This window comes from Herpailurus yagouaroundi, unplaced genomic scaffold (assembly GCF_014898765.1).
Source record: "Herpailurus yagouaroundi ecotype Mexico unplaced genomic scaffold, PumYag 141, whole genome shotgun sequence".
Classification (NCBI taxonomy): domain Eukaryota; kingdom Metazoa; phylum Chordata; class Mammalia; order Carnivora; family Felidae; genus Herpailurus; species Herpailurus yagouaroundi.
In genome coordinates, this window is record NW_024412396.1 from 48,356,077 (window position 1) to 48,371,298 (window position 15,222).

At 40.3% G+C, this 15,222-nt stretch overlaps 1 protein-coding gene across 12 annotated transcripts in view; it reads right to left on the reverse strand.

Annotated features, from left to right (window-relative positions):
- ENTPD5 (ectonucleoside triphosphate diphosphohydrolase 5 (inactive)) overlaps window positions 1-15,222 on the reverse strand; it is a 50,992-nt gene that overhangs the window by 4,168 nt on the left and 31,602 nt on the right. For all 12 annotated transcript variants that reach the window (XM_040477668.1, XM_040477676.1, XM_040477672.1 and 9 more), the window contains 9 exons: window positions 11,726-11,801; window positions 11,410-11,445; window positions 10,986-11,074; window positions 10,595-10,674; window positions 9,939-10,000; window positions 8,644-8,745; window positions 7,087-7,227; window positions 6,295-6,351; window positions 2,140-2,255 (listed from right to left, as the gene is read on the reverse strand). In XM_040477668.1, the coding sequence (XP_040333602.1) occupies window positions 2,140-2,255; window positions 6,295-6,351; window positions 7,087-7,227; window positions 8,644-8,745; window positions 9,939-10,000; window positions 10,595-10,674; window positions 10,986-11,074; window positions 11,410-11,445; window positions 11,726-11,801 (759 nt within the window). The remainder of the gene's footprint in view (window positions 1-2,139; window positions 2,256-6,294; window positions 6,352-7,086; window positions 7,228-8,643; window positions 8,746-9,938; window positions 10,001-10,594; window positions 10,675-10,985; window positions 11,075-11,409; window positions 11,446-11,725; window positions 11,802-15,222) is intronic.

A 15,222-nucleotide genomic window follows, 5' to 3' on the forward strand; every position in this document is an offset into this window, starting at 1 on the left:
GTCGGGCTCTGGGCTGATGGCTCAGAGCCTGGAGCCTGTTTCCGATTCTGTGTCTCCCTCTCTCTCTCTGCCCCTCCCCTGTTCATGCTCTGTCTCTCTCTGTCCCAAAAATAAATAAACGTTGAAAAAAAAATTATAAAAAAAAAAAACACAAAACAAACAAACAAAAAAACCTGATTTCTTCCAATACATAAAAAGAAGATCAGATTAGTATTTATCAAATTGTTTTCTTCAGAATCTTAGGAGTTCTTGGAAGTGCTTCAAAGGAGAAAAGGAGGCCAAATGCTGATCCTTCCAGGCCTCATTCCTCCACTTCAACCAGACAGCTCCACTTTGATTAGTTTTACTGGCATTCTGTATCTTTTGTTAAACAATAATGCCACTACTGATAACACCACACACAAAAAAGTTTGGAGACCAGTGGATTGGTTTTAGTCTTTTTTTCTAGGACTAATTTCTTATGACACAATACTTCTTTGTTGACCAGATGAAATCTACATTCTACTAGCAAGTAATTCTTTGTTAAGTACCTTAAATGCCAATATTCTTGTCAGATACAACACATGAAATCCAAATACCTTAGTACAAAGTTTATGAGTTTATGAAATCTGTGTAACACAAGAAATGGGGCAATATAAACTCATCTGGAATTGAGGAAACAGGAAGGGGAAATGATGCAAGCAAGGGTACTTCAATGTTTATTTATTTTTGAGAGAGAGTGAGCGTGCATGCATGTGAGCAGGAGAAGGGCCAAGAGGTAGACACAGAATCTGAAGCAGGCTCTAGGCTCTGAGCTATTAGCACAGAGCCCAACGTGGCGCTCGAACTCACGAGCTGTGATATCGTGACCTGAGTCAAAGTTGAACGTTTAACTGACTGAGCCACCCAGGCACGCCCGCAAGGGCACTTCAAAAACAAAGTACGACCTACTTATTTGACCCCAAAGTACAAAGTTGCCTGTGCCGTACTTACATTTTTGTCACATCTCCTTTAATAGACTATATGCTATTTGAGGACAAGATTTCATTTTAATCATCTTTGTAACCATAATGTACAATTATACAATTATGGTACAGAAGACAAGAAAACAAATGGGATGGATAAAACATGTAAGATGTGTTTAGAATAGATAAATAAGTTACTACGAAGTGGAGCCTGCATGTACCTAAACAAATGGACAGAGACAGCAGGACAAAAAGGGACACAAGATTCAAGAGGCACTAAATATATGAGGCACATATAAAATATATAGGACATACTACATATACACAACGCATTCAACATTAATGAGAACTTGAATAAGCCACTCACTGGTGACATCCTTTTGTCCTCTGCCGAATAAAACCATCTAATAGGGTAATGAGTGAGTGAATGCTACTAGCCATTGTACCTGCCCCTCTGCCTCTCCGAATAGAGCAAATTTGTGTGACAGACCCAGGCACCTTCTGTCCTTGTACCCCCTTGATCAGCTCTAGTACTTATAACTGCACTATCAGCAGAGAGAGAGAGAGATGCAGGACATAGGAACCCAGGAATTAAGAAGTATGGCATTTCCAGCCTGCCCATTTCCACCCTATCCTATATGTTCTCACCTATCCTATTTCTTTCCCTTTGCTTCTTGCCCTGAGTTTTGAATTTGATTCAATAAACCATGTGACTTGGGCATCTTAATTTGGGATGCACGCCTTTCTGCTCTGTGACCCCTAGGATAGCTTGCCTGGGAATATACTTAGAAGTTACCATTGCATCAGGGAGCCTGGGTGGCTCAGTCGGTTAAGCGTCCGACTTTAGCTCAGGTCATCATCTCACAGCTCATGGGTTTGAGCCCCGCGTCGGGCTCTGTGCTGACAGCTCAGAGCCTGGAGCCTGCTTCAGATTCTGTGTCTCCCTCGCTCTCTGCCCCTCCCCCGCTCATGCTCTCTCTCAAAAATAAATGAAAACATTTAAAAAAAAAAAAGTTACCATTCCATCAAGCTAATTTCCCACATTCATGGTGTCTTGCAGAGTGCCTTGTCCATAGCCCTAACAAAAACACCTCATAATTCCACTGCAGCCACTTTTATTACTAAACAAGTTCTTAAATCTTCCTAATTCCCAAATAAGTAGACTGTTACATGATTTCAGTACCATCTCTCTTACCTGTAAGACAGTACTGTCTGCAAAGCCAAAGCCATCCTTCAACAAGGCTGTGATGTAACTGAGATCCATGCATAGGAAAGGACTGCCTGAGGCGAAGTTTTCCAAGTTATCACACACTGAAAGGGAGAGAGTGAAGAATGGAATTCAAGTTTGAGGCTAACTGACAAGTGTAGGATTTTCTCAAAATACACACTTAGGATAAGCAAAGCAGAATACTCCATTTGGCTAGCACCTGGGAGTCTTAAAGACTACAACTGTGCACTGACAACCTCTGTAAGGCCACGGTGTTTAAGAATTTGCACATTTCTGATGTCACATCTTCTTTACTCAAAGGTGCCTGGGATCCTGGTTTATTTGCTAAATTTCTATTATCTGTTGTTGGGGCTTAATTCAACTAAGTCCCTTACCTATTATTAATGCTAAGGCCCAGAAGACAGAGAAATACCAGTAGCCCTACTTTGGGGCCAGTGGATAAGAGCATTTATCTGTATTCCCATGGATGCTCTCAAAGAAACCCTTGTGGCTATTTCCCATATATTTTGGTGCTCAGTATTTCATTAACACTGATAGCACTATTTCAATTTAAAAAAAAAAAAAAAGAAGAGCGCCATACATAAAAATAAACTCAAACTAGATTAAATACCTAAATGTGAGACCTAAAACTGTAAAACTCTTAAAACAGACAGGAATCTCTTGGACATGGGCCTTAGCAACATATTTATGGATATATCTCCCCAGGCAAGGGAAACAAAAACAAAAACAAACTCTTGGGACTACATCAAATTAAAAACCTTTTGCAAAGCAAAGGAAACCATTGACAAAACAAAAAGGCAACTTACTGAATAGAAGATATTTGCAAATGGTACGCCCAGTAAGGGGCTGTATCCAAAATATACAAAGAACTTACACAACTCGACACCAAAGAAACAGACAATCCTATTTAAAAATGGGCAAAGGCACTCCATTTATGGTCACTTGATATCACAGCAAGAGAAAACTGATACAACAGGGTTCTTAGGTGGCTCAGTGGGTTAAGCATCCGACTTTGGATCAGGTCATGATCTCCTGGTTCTGAGTTTGAGCCCTGTGTCAGGTTCTGTGCTGACAACTCAGAACCTAGGGTCTACTTTGGATTCTGTGTGTGCCTCTCCTCTGCCCCTCCCCTCCCCCCTCTCTCTCAAAAATAAACATTAAAAAAAAAAACAGATACAGCTTATTTTTTCTTTAGTGATGATTTAATACAGTGTGACATTAACTTTTATATATAAAGTGTTCATAATTTTAGGACTGTTTTATATGCTAGTGTTATTAGCCTTTACCTATTTTATTTTTATTATCTATTTATAATGCTGCAAATAATATTAAGTTTATTATTCCATCCATTAACTTTATAGATGATGTCTTTTCCCATATACAAATTTTGTTTTATTTTCAATCACGTCAACCTCTACCATCATTTTTAATGCAGTCTCAATCTTAAAACTTGTCTAAATAATCTAATTTTATCACATGTAGTCATACTTCCATATAATTTTCAAATGTTTAAAATTTATGTTTTAGTATTTCATGCAATATGTGAATTGTACAAAAAAGTATAATTTGCTTATATTATCCACTTTAGGAGAAATACATCTTTACTAAACTATTTGAAAAAGAAAATGGGCAAAGGAACTGAATAGACATTCTTCCAAGGAAAACATACAGATATCCAACAGACATGTGAAAAGATGCTCACTTCTTACTAGACATGTTGCAAGAGGCAATGGAAACAAAAGCAAAAATGAACTATTGGGACTTCATCAAGATAAGTGAAGGAAACAATCAACAAAACTAAAAGGGAGCCTACAGAATGGGAGAAGATACCTGCAAATGACATCCCCAATAAAGGGTTAGTATCCAAAATCTATAAACAATTTATCAAACTCAACACCCAAACACCAAATAATCCAGTTAAGAAATGGGCAGAAGACATGAATAGACATTTTCCCAAAGAAGACATCCAGATGGCTGACAGACACATGAAAAGATGCTCAACATCGCTCATCAGTGAAATACAAATCAAAACCATGATGAGATAACTCACACCTGTCAGAATGGCTAAAATTAACAACACAAGAAATAACAACTGTTGGCAAGGATGCAGAGGAAGGGTGGGAATGCAAACTGGTGCAGCCACTCCGGACAACAGTATAGAGGTTCCTCAAAAGGTTAAAAATAGAACTACCTTATGATCCAGCAGTTGTACTCCTAGGTATTTACCCAAAGAATACAAAAATACTAATTCGAAGGGATACATGCACCCCAATCTTATAGCAGCATTATCTACAATACCCAAATTATGGAAACAGCCCAAATGTCCACTGACCTATGAGTGGGTAAAGATGATGTGAGATCTATATAATAGAGTATTACTCAGCCATCAAAAAGAATGAAATCTTGCCATTTATAATGACATGGATGGAGCTACAGAGTATTACACTAAGTGAAGTAAGTCAGTCAGAAAAAGACAAATATCATAGGATTTCACTTATACGTGGAACTTAAGAAACACAACAGATGAACATATGGGAGAGGGTAAAAAAAAGAGAGAGGGAAACAAACCATAAGAGACTTTTATGGGTCAGAGGGTTGATGGAGGGAGGTGGGTGGGGGATGGGCTAGATGGGTGATGGATACTAAGGAGGGCACTTATTACGGTGAGGATGGGGTGTTGTATGTAAGTGATGAATCACTGAATTCTACTCCTGAAACCAATATTGCACTGTATGTTAATTAACTAGAGTTTAAATTAAAATTTGAAAAGAAAAAAGAAAAGATGCTCAACATAACTCATCACCAGGGAAATACATATCAAAACCATAATGAGGTATCACTTCACACCAATCAGAATGGCTAATATCAAAAAAGAAATAAGAAGTGTTAGCAAGGATGCAGAGAGAAGGGAACCCTCATGTACTGTTGGTAGGGATGTAAACTGGCAGTGCTACTGTGGATAATATATGGAGGTTCCTCAAAAAATTAAAAATAGAAATACCATATGATCTAGTAATTCTTTTACTGCTTATTTACCCAAAGAAAATGAAAACACTAATTCAAAAAGATATAAGCACCCCTGTATACTGTAGCATTATTTACAACAGCCAACTTATGGAAGCAGCCCAAGTGTCCACTGGTAGATGAATGGATCAAGAAGAGGTGGTGTGTGCGTGCACACACACCAATGGAATATTACTCAGCCATAAAAAAAGAATATCTTGCCACTTGGGACAACATGAACAGACCTAGAGGGTATTATGCTAAGTCACACAGATATGATTTCACTTATATGTAGAATTCAAAACAACCCAAGACAAATGAACAAATAAAGAAAAAACTGAACTCTTAAATAGACAGAACTGGTTGTTGCCAGAGGGGAGATGGGTGGGGGAATGGGCAAAATAGATGAAGGAGATTAAGAGGTACAAAATTCTAGCCGTAAAATAAATAAGTCACAGAGATGAAAATTACACCACAGGGAATACACTCAACAGTACTGTAATAATGTTGTACGGAGACAGATCATGACTATATTATCGTGGTGAGCACTGGGTAATGTACAGAATTGTTGAATCTATATGTTGTACACCTAAAACTGATATAAAATTGTATGTCAATTAGATTTCAATAATAGGGGGAAAAAAGGAAGAAAGGAAGAAATATAGAAAGAAGAAGGGGCGCCTGGGTGGCGCAGTCGGTTAAACGTCCGACTTCAGCCAGGTCACAATCTCGCGGTCCGGGAGTTCGAGCCCCGCGTCAGGCTCTGGGCTGATGGCTCAGAGCCTGGAGCCTGTTTCCGATTCTGTGTCTCCCTCTCTCTCTGCCCCTCCCCCGTTCATGCTCTGTCTCTCTCTGTCCCAAAAATAAATAAACGTTGAAAAAAAAAAATTAAAAAAAAAAAAAAAAGAAAGAAGAAAAGGTTTTCATCATTTCCCCAAAGCTTCTTGTATTCCTATGGTTTTCTATGCCACTTGATGCTTTTAACTCCTGGCAAAAACATGAAACCAGCCTTCTGAGCGGCTTTCTGCTGACTGTGGTGCTTTGGGTCACTTTAAGGTCATTAGAGTTGGCAGGCACAGCCTCATGGACTCGCCTTCAAGGGTTCCCACTGGCACTTACCTTCCCTTGCTTTTCTTTCAAAATCTTCAACTTTTAAAACACCCCCTGTTTCATAATCTAAAATGAAACAGTAGCTGATGTCAAAAAGCCTTCAAGGAAACATAAGGAAATTCATCCTAGTGAAATTTATAATAATGAAAAACTAAAGTAAATTTTTACTAGAAGTAAAATTTCCAACATTACAAGATGGGATAAACAAACATGACATATCCATACAACACAATCTATGTGTCTAATTCATTTATAATTATTCTATGTATATTTAACCACAATAAAAAATGACCTATTAAAAAAACCCAGAAAATAGGAAATTAACTCATATCTCAGGCCATGACAGATCACATACATACATTCATTCACAGAACCAACAAAAAGCAGTACTATTGTGATAAGAAAATAAAAGTTATAAAGGGGGAGGAGAAAACTTTTTGGGGTAATGGATATATTATTTTGAATTTGTTGATGGCTTAATGGGTATACACATATGTCAAAACAATAAATTATACACTTTAAATATTCACATTTTATGTTGATTATACCTCAATAAAAATGTAAAAAAAAAAAAAAAAGATTTCATATGTATTTGCTTAGGCCACTTTCTAGCTCCAAAAGATTCTAAATCATATTCATCCTTCCATTGCAGTGACTAAGGTCATTCAATAGCCAGCAATGGAGAAGAAGTAAGGTGATCACTCATGATGAAGCATTTAAAATTCTCCTTTTCTCCCTTTCCTTTCCCCACCACAGGTTTGCCCAGCTTCCTCCCTAGACTGATACCTGGAGTAAACTTACCAATCATGTCTGTGTCAACAGCACGATCATAATAGTAAGAGAAAGCATAGAAGGAACTTCTCTGGACCTCATCTGGCTGGTGAAGTTTTCCTTGGACCACCCTCAGCACTTCAGTGTAGCAGGGCTCAAAGCCCATTTCCCCTGCCAGGGCAAGAGTGTACAGGCACAATGTGAGAAAAATAAGAGCTCTCTGGAGCCAACAAAGAAACAGCAGGAGGATCAATGAAAGCAGATACTGGGGCAGAGGACAAAGGGCTTACAGAGCTGAGCAAACTTCCACAGTCCTGTCACTCTGGAGGAAAGGTACCTGCTTCCCCATGGCAGCTCCCCTCCCTAACCCGTGTTCACCAAAATAGCCATACCTAACCTAAAGCTACTGCCTAGCCTTACATGCCATGGTATTCATGAGGAGCATCCAGAAGGCTCACCTGCTTCCTTCACTGGAAAAATTGAGTTTTGTTTTTTTTTTTTAATTTTTTTTTTTTTTTAACGTTTATTTATTTTTTTGGGACAGAGAGAGACAGAGCATGAACGGGGGAGGGGCAGAGAGAGAGTGAGACACAGAATCAGAAACAGGCTCCAGGCTCTGAGCCATCAGCCCAGAGCCCGACGCGGGGCTCAAACTCACGGACCGCGAGATCGTGACCTGGCTGAAGTCGGACGCTCAACCGACTGCGCCACCCAGGCGCCCCTGGAAAAATTGAGTTTTTTATCTTGACTTTAAGGTCTCTGCTTTTTATAATACCTGAGATGAATTCTTTTTCTCATGGTCTCAGTTTTAAATGTATATAATATTATTTAAAAAGCTAAACAATGGGGCGCCTGGCTGGCTCAGTTGGCTAAGAGGTTGACTCTTGATTTTGGCTCAGATCAGGAGATCAATCCCTGCATCAGGTCCTGTGCTAACAGTGTTGAGCCTGCTTGAGATTCTCTTTCTCTCCTTCTCTCTCTGCCCCTCTCATGCTCATGCGGTTTCTGTCTCTCTCAAAATAAATACACTTAAAAAATAAACTTTAAAAAAGTAAAAAAAGGGGCTCCTGGGTGGCTTAGTCAGTTAAGCGTCTGACTTTGGCTCAGGTGATGATCTCGCGGTCCGTGGGTTCGAGCCCCACGTCGGGCTCTGTGCTGACAGCTCAGAGCCTGGAGCCTGTTTCAGATTGTGTGTCTCCCTCTTTCTCTGACCCTCCCCTGTTCATGCTCTCTGTCTCAAAAATAAATAAATGTTTAAAAAAATTTTTTTTAAGTAAAAAAATAAAATAAAAAGCTAAACATTAACTGAATTTGAAATAGTGTTCCTCCTTGCTGAGGGCATCAGACCTAGGTTAAGAACAGGCTTCTAATGGGTCTACAACACTTGGGCAGGGAAAGAGCAGGACAGAGAGACAGTGCCTTGTTCACTGTCACTTCATACTCTTCCTTAAAGGCATACCAAGATCTATTTGGAATGAGTCCCTGCAAAAGACAAGCTTCTCTTAAGTTCTGAAAAACATCTCCTGTGGGACTTTTCCAGACTTCTACTGTAAAGGTAATTTCAACCAGTGAAGAAACATCACTTGCCTTCTTTGTTGCCACCATAATGGTATTTCACGCCCCCAAAGATCCACTCTGCTTCCAACCATCTTGGTAGACAGGCACTTCTGAAAGTGTGTCCATCAATCCCTGAAAGAAGCCAGACCACGAAGTAAGAAGCAAGGGTGTGTGTATGTGTGGGAGAGAGACAGAGAGATAGAATGTGTGAAAGACACATGCACACACAAATGCAAGAAGACAGTAAGGTTGAAAGGAATTACCAAAGTAGGTAGTTCCATGACTGGGTCCTATGACAGGAATTCTTAACTCAGGGTTCATAGATGGGCTTTGTGGGGTTGGTGAACCTCCTGAAACTATAAATTTTTGTGCATATGTGTATTTGGCAGAAAGGTTCATGGTTTTTATCACATCTCAAAGAAACCCAAAACCTACAATGGAATATGTTCCCTCCTTTCTAAAAAAAAAAAAAAAAAAGGTAGGGGCACCTGGGTGGCTCAGTCAGTTAAGCTCCGACTTCATCTCAGGTCATGATCTCATGGTTTGTGGGTTCTAGCCTTGTGTCGGGCTCTATACTGACAGCTCAGAGCCTGGAGCCTGCTTCGGATTCTATGTCTCCCTCTCTCTCTCTGCCCCTCCCCCCCCCAAATAAATAAACATTAAAAAAAGAATTTTAAAAAAAAATTTTAAAAAGGTAAAAAATACGCTTCTACTTTTCTCACAGTAATAGTTTACTGCGAGCCAGGAAGGCACCATAGAAAGCACATTAAATGCAAAATCTCAGATAAAGGGAGGAAAGAGGCATAGAAAGGTTAGCTAACTTGCCCAAAATCAAAAGGCTGGCTGAAGCCAGTTCTACCTGACCCCAAAAGCTGAGATCTTAAATGTTCAACCACGTTGAAAGAAATGAATAAAGTTGTTCAGTTATTCCATCTTGCAAGTGGACTGCACCCTTGCAGTGGGTGCTTCTTGCAAGTGGACTGCTTCCTGCACCCCCCACGTAAAACTAACGGCTTGAAAAAGCTTCTGCCAAATTCACTCTTCAAACCTTGAATTTCTGCACACTTCAGCCTTCTGGTCACAGGCTGTTCCCCCTATATATATAGCCTTCATTCCAGAAATGGCTAATAATATATACCAAAACTACTGAACACAACATAAAGTAGAAAAGAAATTTGCTATTATTAGGTCCAGTATACAACACATGCTTCCTAATTTGGCGTAAAGCTTTCCTCCACAGAATCACTGTCAAGAAAGGGGAAAGGCAAGCTGAATACTGATGTCATTCTCACCATACCCCAACCAGCATAGGTACCCAGACGAACCTTCTGTTTCCAGGGCTCCCAGGGTTGCTAGTCTTGCAGCTTTTAATCCAAATCCCAAGTAACTGTAAAATATAGGATTGACTAATTTCATGTTGGTCCTGAAGCTCTCCAACCTAAAGCTACCTCTTTCCAAAGTAGCATGGTTTCTGTGTCTCCCTCTGAGGGAGGAAAACCTTGTTCTCTGCAACCTCTTCATCTTGTGTGGACAAGTGGTAATTTCTGCAGTTTAGATCAAAGCCATCCAGAACTTTCCACGCCTATGATTTAAAGGCCAGAGATAGTGACACTTCGTACAGTCCGAACCATCCCCAGAAAAGCTCTCATTATCTTAGCTTCCAGCCCCAATGTGATCAAATCCACGGCCAGATTTAGAACATCTGAAAGCAAACTCAAAGGAATTGGTACAGAGCTTTGGCTGAAGTTTCTCCAAGTGTTCTCTCTACAGAAAACTTTTAACTCTTTAAGTTATACACTTCTGAGGCCAAGAATGGAGAAATCTCTTGGGTCCTTGAGCTATGGTTTCAGTTATTAGACCTTTGCGGATTGGCAAAAACTTTGTGAGGCTGGTCAGATGCAGTAACAGATGTGAAAATGCTTTGGAAGGTTAGGAGAATCATACAACATGAAATATTATTCCTCCATGTCCCCCTCCTCACCTATGTGTATAGAGCTTATAAGTGCTGTTAAACATCTCAAATGAAGTGAGGTAGCCCCTAGGGGTTTGTTCCAGGGTCTTCTGCAAATCAGAAAAAGCAAAAAGACTATTCAGGATCTGCAAGCGTTTGGAGGTGTTACCACCACGATCCCTGTCCCTCCCCCAAGAAATCAGAAAAGAAACAAAGACTAAGCTGCTAATCTCAAAGGGATGGAGGAATCAAAGGGACTCTGAACAATGAGAGAGCAAGGGGAAGTACACCCAGTTATTAACTGACTCCACTCAGACTATTTGTGGTAGAGCTGCTGTCCTAAAATCGGGTACCACTTTCTTGGCACCATGATATGTTTGCCAAGTGGGTTGCTAACCAGGCCTTCATATAAATGACTCACCTTAAACTGGGGTAGGAATGTGATTTGGGTGGAGGCCCCCCCGAGGTCCAGGGTCCCCACAGTTTCCCGGCTCTGGCCATGCAGCTGACCTGTGAATGAGAGCCAGCTCTGAATATCTTCTGCTTCCTGGACAGCTCAACACTCCTCTGTCCGCAATCTCTGTCCTGCTCTTGTATATTGCAGGTGTTTCATAAGTATTCCACCGCTCCCTGGTCCCGAAGGGTATAGATGAATGCTAACCTAGAAGGATTCTTGCTGTAGCTGAGGCCTTGAAGACAGGTATAAACAGTAACTTCTTATAGTTTCCTTCCTTCCTTTCTTTTTTTTTTTTTAAAGCACAATACAAGCAAAATGGGATTTTTTTTGCTCGGACCCTCATGTGAAACCCAGTTAATATCTTAGAATAAACTTGAGAATGTATTACCTGTCAGAAAATTCACAGTAACCCAAGCTAATATACCTGAAAGACAGAGAAAAACAAGGATTACATCTCAAGAGCATTTTTCCCTAATCTTCCTCGACCCCAGTTTTGTTTTTTTTTTCTCTAAATTTTGTGTCTAAAACACGTATTCCTTCTCCCTGTCCTTCAATTTCCTGTTATCCCATCCCTCCTTGTGTGTTTCTCCTCATTTAGTTCCTTTTACTTCAGCACCTCCACCTCTGTTCCCAGTTCCTTTAATCAAAATATTTATTAACCCTGGCCCGCTCCCCCCCAGAACATGTACTAACACCTCTCCCACCTTCATAAGATCCATCCATGATGCTAACACTGTCATTTGGTACCAGGAAAGGTGACTTCTTGAAGATTTCTCTTACCTAAAGAAAAAGGGAAAAAACCTGGATTCCCTAAGGCAATAAAGATTTCCATACTTTGGCTATATCGTATAAGGTTTAGAAAACTACACTCTTCATTTCCCTAAATAAAATTTTAGAACACATTTCTTTCTTATTTATTTATCTATCTATTTATTTATTTATTTATTTAGAGAGAATGAGCAGAGGAGGGGCAGAGAAAGGGGCACAGAGGATCCAAAGCGGACTCTGAGATCGGCTCTGTGCTGACAGCAGAAAGCCCAATGTGGGGCTCGAACTCACAACCCCTGAGATCATGAGCTGAACCGAAGTTGGACGCTTAACTCACTAAACCACCCAGGCACCCCTAGCAGAACTCATTCCTTTTCTCTAAAAAACCAGAGAAGGGAACTACACAAACCATTCTCGGTTTCTTGTAAAAACAAAAACACAGGGATTACTCTGACTTTAAAGTAAATCTCAACCAGGGGAACCTGGGTGGCTCAGTGGGTTAAGTGTCTGACTTCAGCTCAGGTCAGGATCTTAAGGTTTGTGAGTTTGAGCCTCACATTGGGCTCTGTATTGACAGCACAGAGCCTGCTTGGATCCTCTGTCTCCCTCTCTCTCTGCCCCTCCCGTGCTCATGCTCTCTCTCAAAAATAAACATAAAAATTTTTTAAAAATAAATAAATCTCAACCGCGGTCTACATTTATAGGTGAACTGGACCTAAGAAAGGGCATACATTTGACTCTTTCAGCTCAAATTAGGATCCTGTAATTTTTTTAAAAAAACACCTTATTAATTTTGCCTGGGCACACTGGAGGCTAAGAGGACTTTTTCCAACTTCATTTCTTAGATGACAAGATAAACGGATGGTAGAGAAGAGTTGGGCCTGGGCAGCTCCTGAGGCTACAGAAACATTTCTTCTGCTCTCCCATCAAATTCTGCAGGTCTTTGCCCTTGCGGGTAAAGAGGACTCATGTCCACGGGCTGGAGTACTCTGCTCTCAGCCCCTGTTAGATTCTGGAACATGGCTGAGGCCTCAAGAGTCCAGAGACCCCAGGTCTAGACTTATTTATCCTATTTTAGGAAATGGGAATTAATATCTTTCACACACTCTTGACTCTCCACAAATAGAGGTCAATTATATGGGTGTTATGTCTTATATATTTTTTTTTTATATGATTATCATGAGGCAGAGGGAGACTTCCAAACAGGAATAGAAGGAACTCTGGTCTACTGGCTGTTTTAATTCCTGATAGGATGAAACACTTCATGTGGTGACCTCTGGACCCTGTTTCATCCAGGAAAACCCAGTGATCTATAAACAAGTTTTTAAAGAGAAGACAGATAAGCAAACAGTAATAAACACAGAGAGTCTCTGCTCTTGTCCTCTCCACTCTTCTCCCCTGCTCACAGTTTATTCTCAACACAACAGCCACAGTGTGCTTTTAAAACAGATGTCAGATGCTGCCTCTCAAGACCCTCCAATGACTTACTTCTTGGAGAAAAAGTGAAAGTTCTTACACTTGCCTTTAAGGCCCTACATAATAAACCCCTCACACCTCTCTAATCTCATCTCCTACTTCCATCACTCACTCCCTTCCAGCTACATTGACCTCCTGGATGCTGTTCCTTGAATATACCAAGCATTTTCCCTGATTTAGGCTTTTCACCTGCTATTGCTTCAGCTTGGAATATTCTTCTACAAATGTCTTGTATAGCTTGCTTCTTTACTCTTCTCAGGTCTCTGATCAAATGCATCTTATCAACAGTCTTCCCTGACCGCCCTATTAAAAATAGCATCCCTCCACATGACTACCAGCATTCCCTAGCTGCCTTCCCTTGCTTTTCTTTCTCCATAGCATCTACAGCACCTGACATACTTTGTAGTGAGTTGTTTAGTTGTTTACTTTCTGTCTCCTTGCAACCAGAATGTAAGTTCCATCACAGCATGGACTGTCATTTTTTGCTCCAGGCAGCATGTCCCTGGTAACCTCACCAATGCTCAGCACTCATATGCTGAATATAAATGAATACATGAATAAGGAATCAGGATTCAGATTCTCATGCAAACATGCTAGGCAGCTTGTCCTTGGACAAGGGACTTAAATGCTCTGTGTTGACAGTCAAAGGAAAATGGATTTTGAGCTCTGAATTACACACCGATAATATAGAATAATTTTTTGTTGTAATTTTTGTTATAATGGGATCCTACTTGTAAATATTCTTCATACATAATTTAAATCTTATTAGTCTGCATGTTTTTAAAAATAATTTTTTATTAAAACATTTTTTTTATTTTTTTAAAATGTTCATTTATTCCTTTTTGAGAGACAGAGAGGCACAAGCAGGGGAGGGGCAGAGAGGGAGGGAGGTACAGAATTGCAAGCAGGTTCCAGGCTCTGAGCTGTCTCCAGGAGCAGAACCTGATGTGGGGTTCGAACCTATGAACTGTGAGATCATGACCTGAGCCAAAGTCGGACATTCAATCAATTGAGCCACCCCAAAAAATTTTTTAATGTTTATTTTTGAGAGAAAGAGAGAGCATGAGCAGGGGAGGAGCAGAGAGGAGACACAGAATCTGAAGCAGGCTCCAGGCTCTGAGCTGTGAGCACAGAGCCTGACGCAAGGCTCAAACTCACAAGCTGTGAGATCGTGACCTGAGCCAAAGTTGGACACTTAACCAACTGAGCTACCCAGGCACCCCCCTTCAATAATTTTTTTGAAGTTGATTTTTTTTTTATTTTGAAAGAGAGAGAGAGCAAGTGGGAAAGGGGCAGAAAGAGAGGGAAGCAGAATTCCAAGCAGGCTCCGTACTATCAGCACAAAGCCCGATGCAAGACTCAACTCACAAACCACGAGATCATGACCTGAGCTGAAATCAAGAGTCGGATGCTTAACCAACTGAGCCACCCAGGCACCCCTAGAGTTTGCATGTTTTATGCAAAATAAGTATGCACAATAATGCTAAAAATACTGAGTTTAAAAAAACTTCTCTACTTAAATTTTTTACTTGAATAAGAAATTTAAATGGATGATCTTTAAAAATCTCTCACACCTTGGCACAAAAACAGACACATAGACCAATGGAATAGAATAGAAACCCCAGAACTAGACCCACAAACGTATGGCCAACTCATCTTTGACAAAGCAGGAAAGAACATCCTATGGAAAAAAGACAGTCTCTTTAACAAATGGTGCTGGGAGAACTGGACAGCAACATGCAGAAGGTTGAAACTAGACCACTTTCTCACACCATTCACAAAAATAAACTCAAAATGGATAAAGGACCTGAATGTGAGACAGGAAACCATCAAAACCTTAGAGGAGAAAGCAGGAAAAGACCTCTCTGACCTCAGCCATAGCAATCTCTTACTCGACACATCCCCAAAGGCAAGGGAATTAAAAGCAAAAGTGAATTACTGGGACCTTATGAAGATA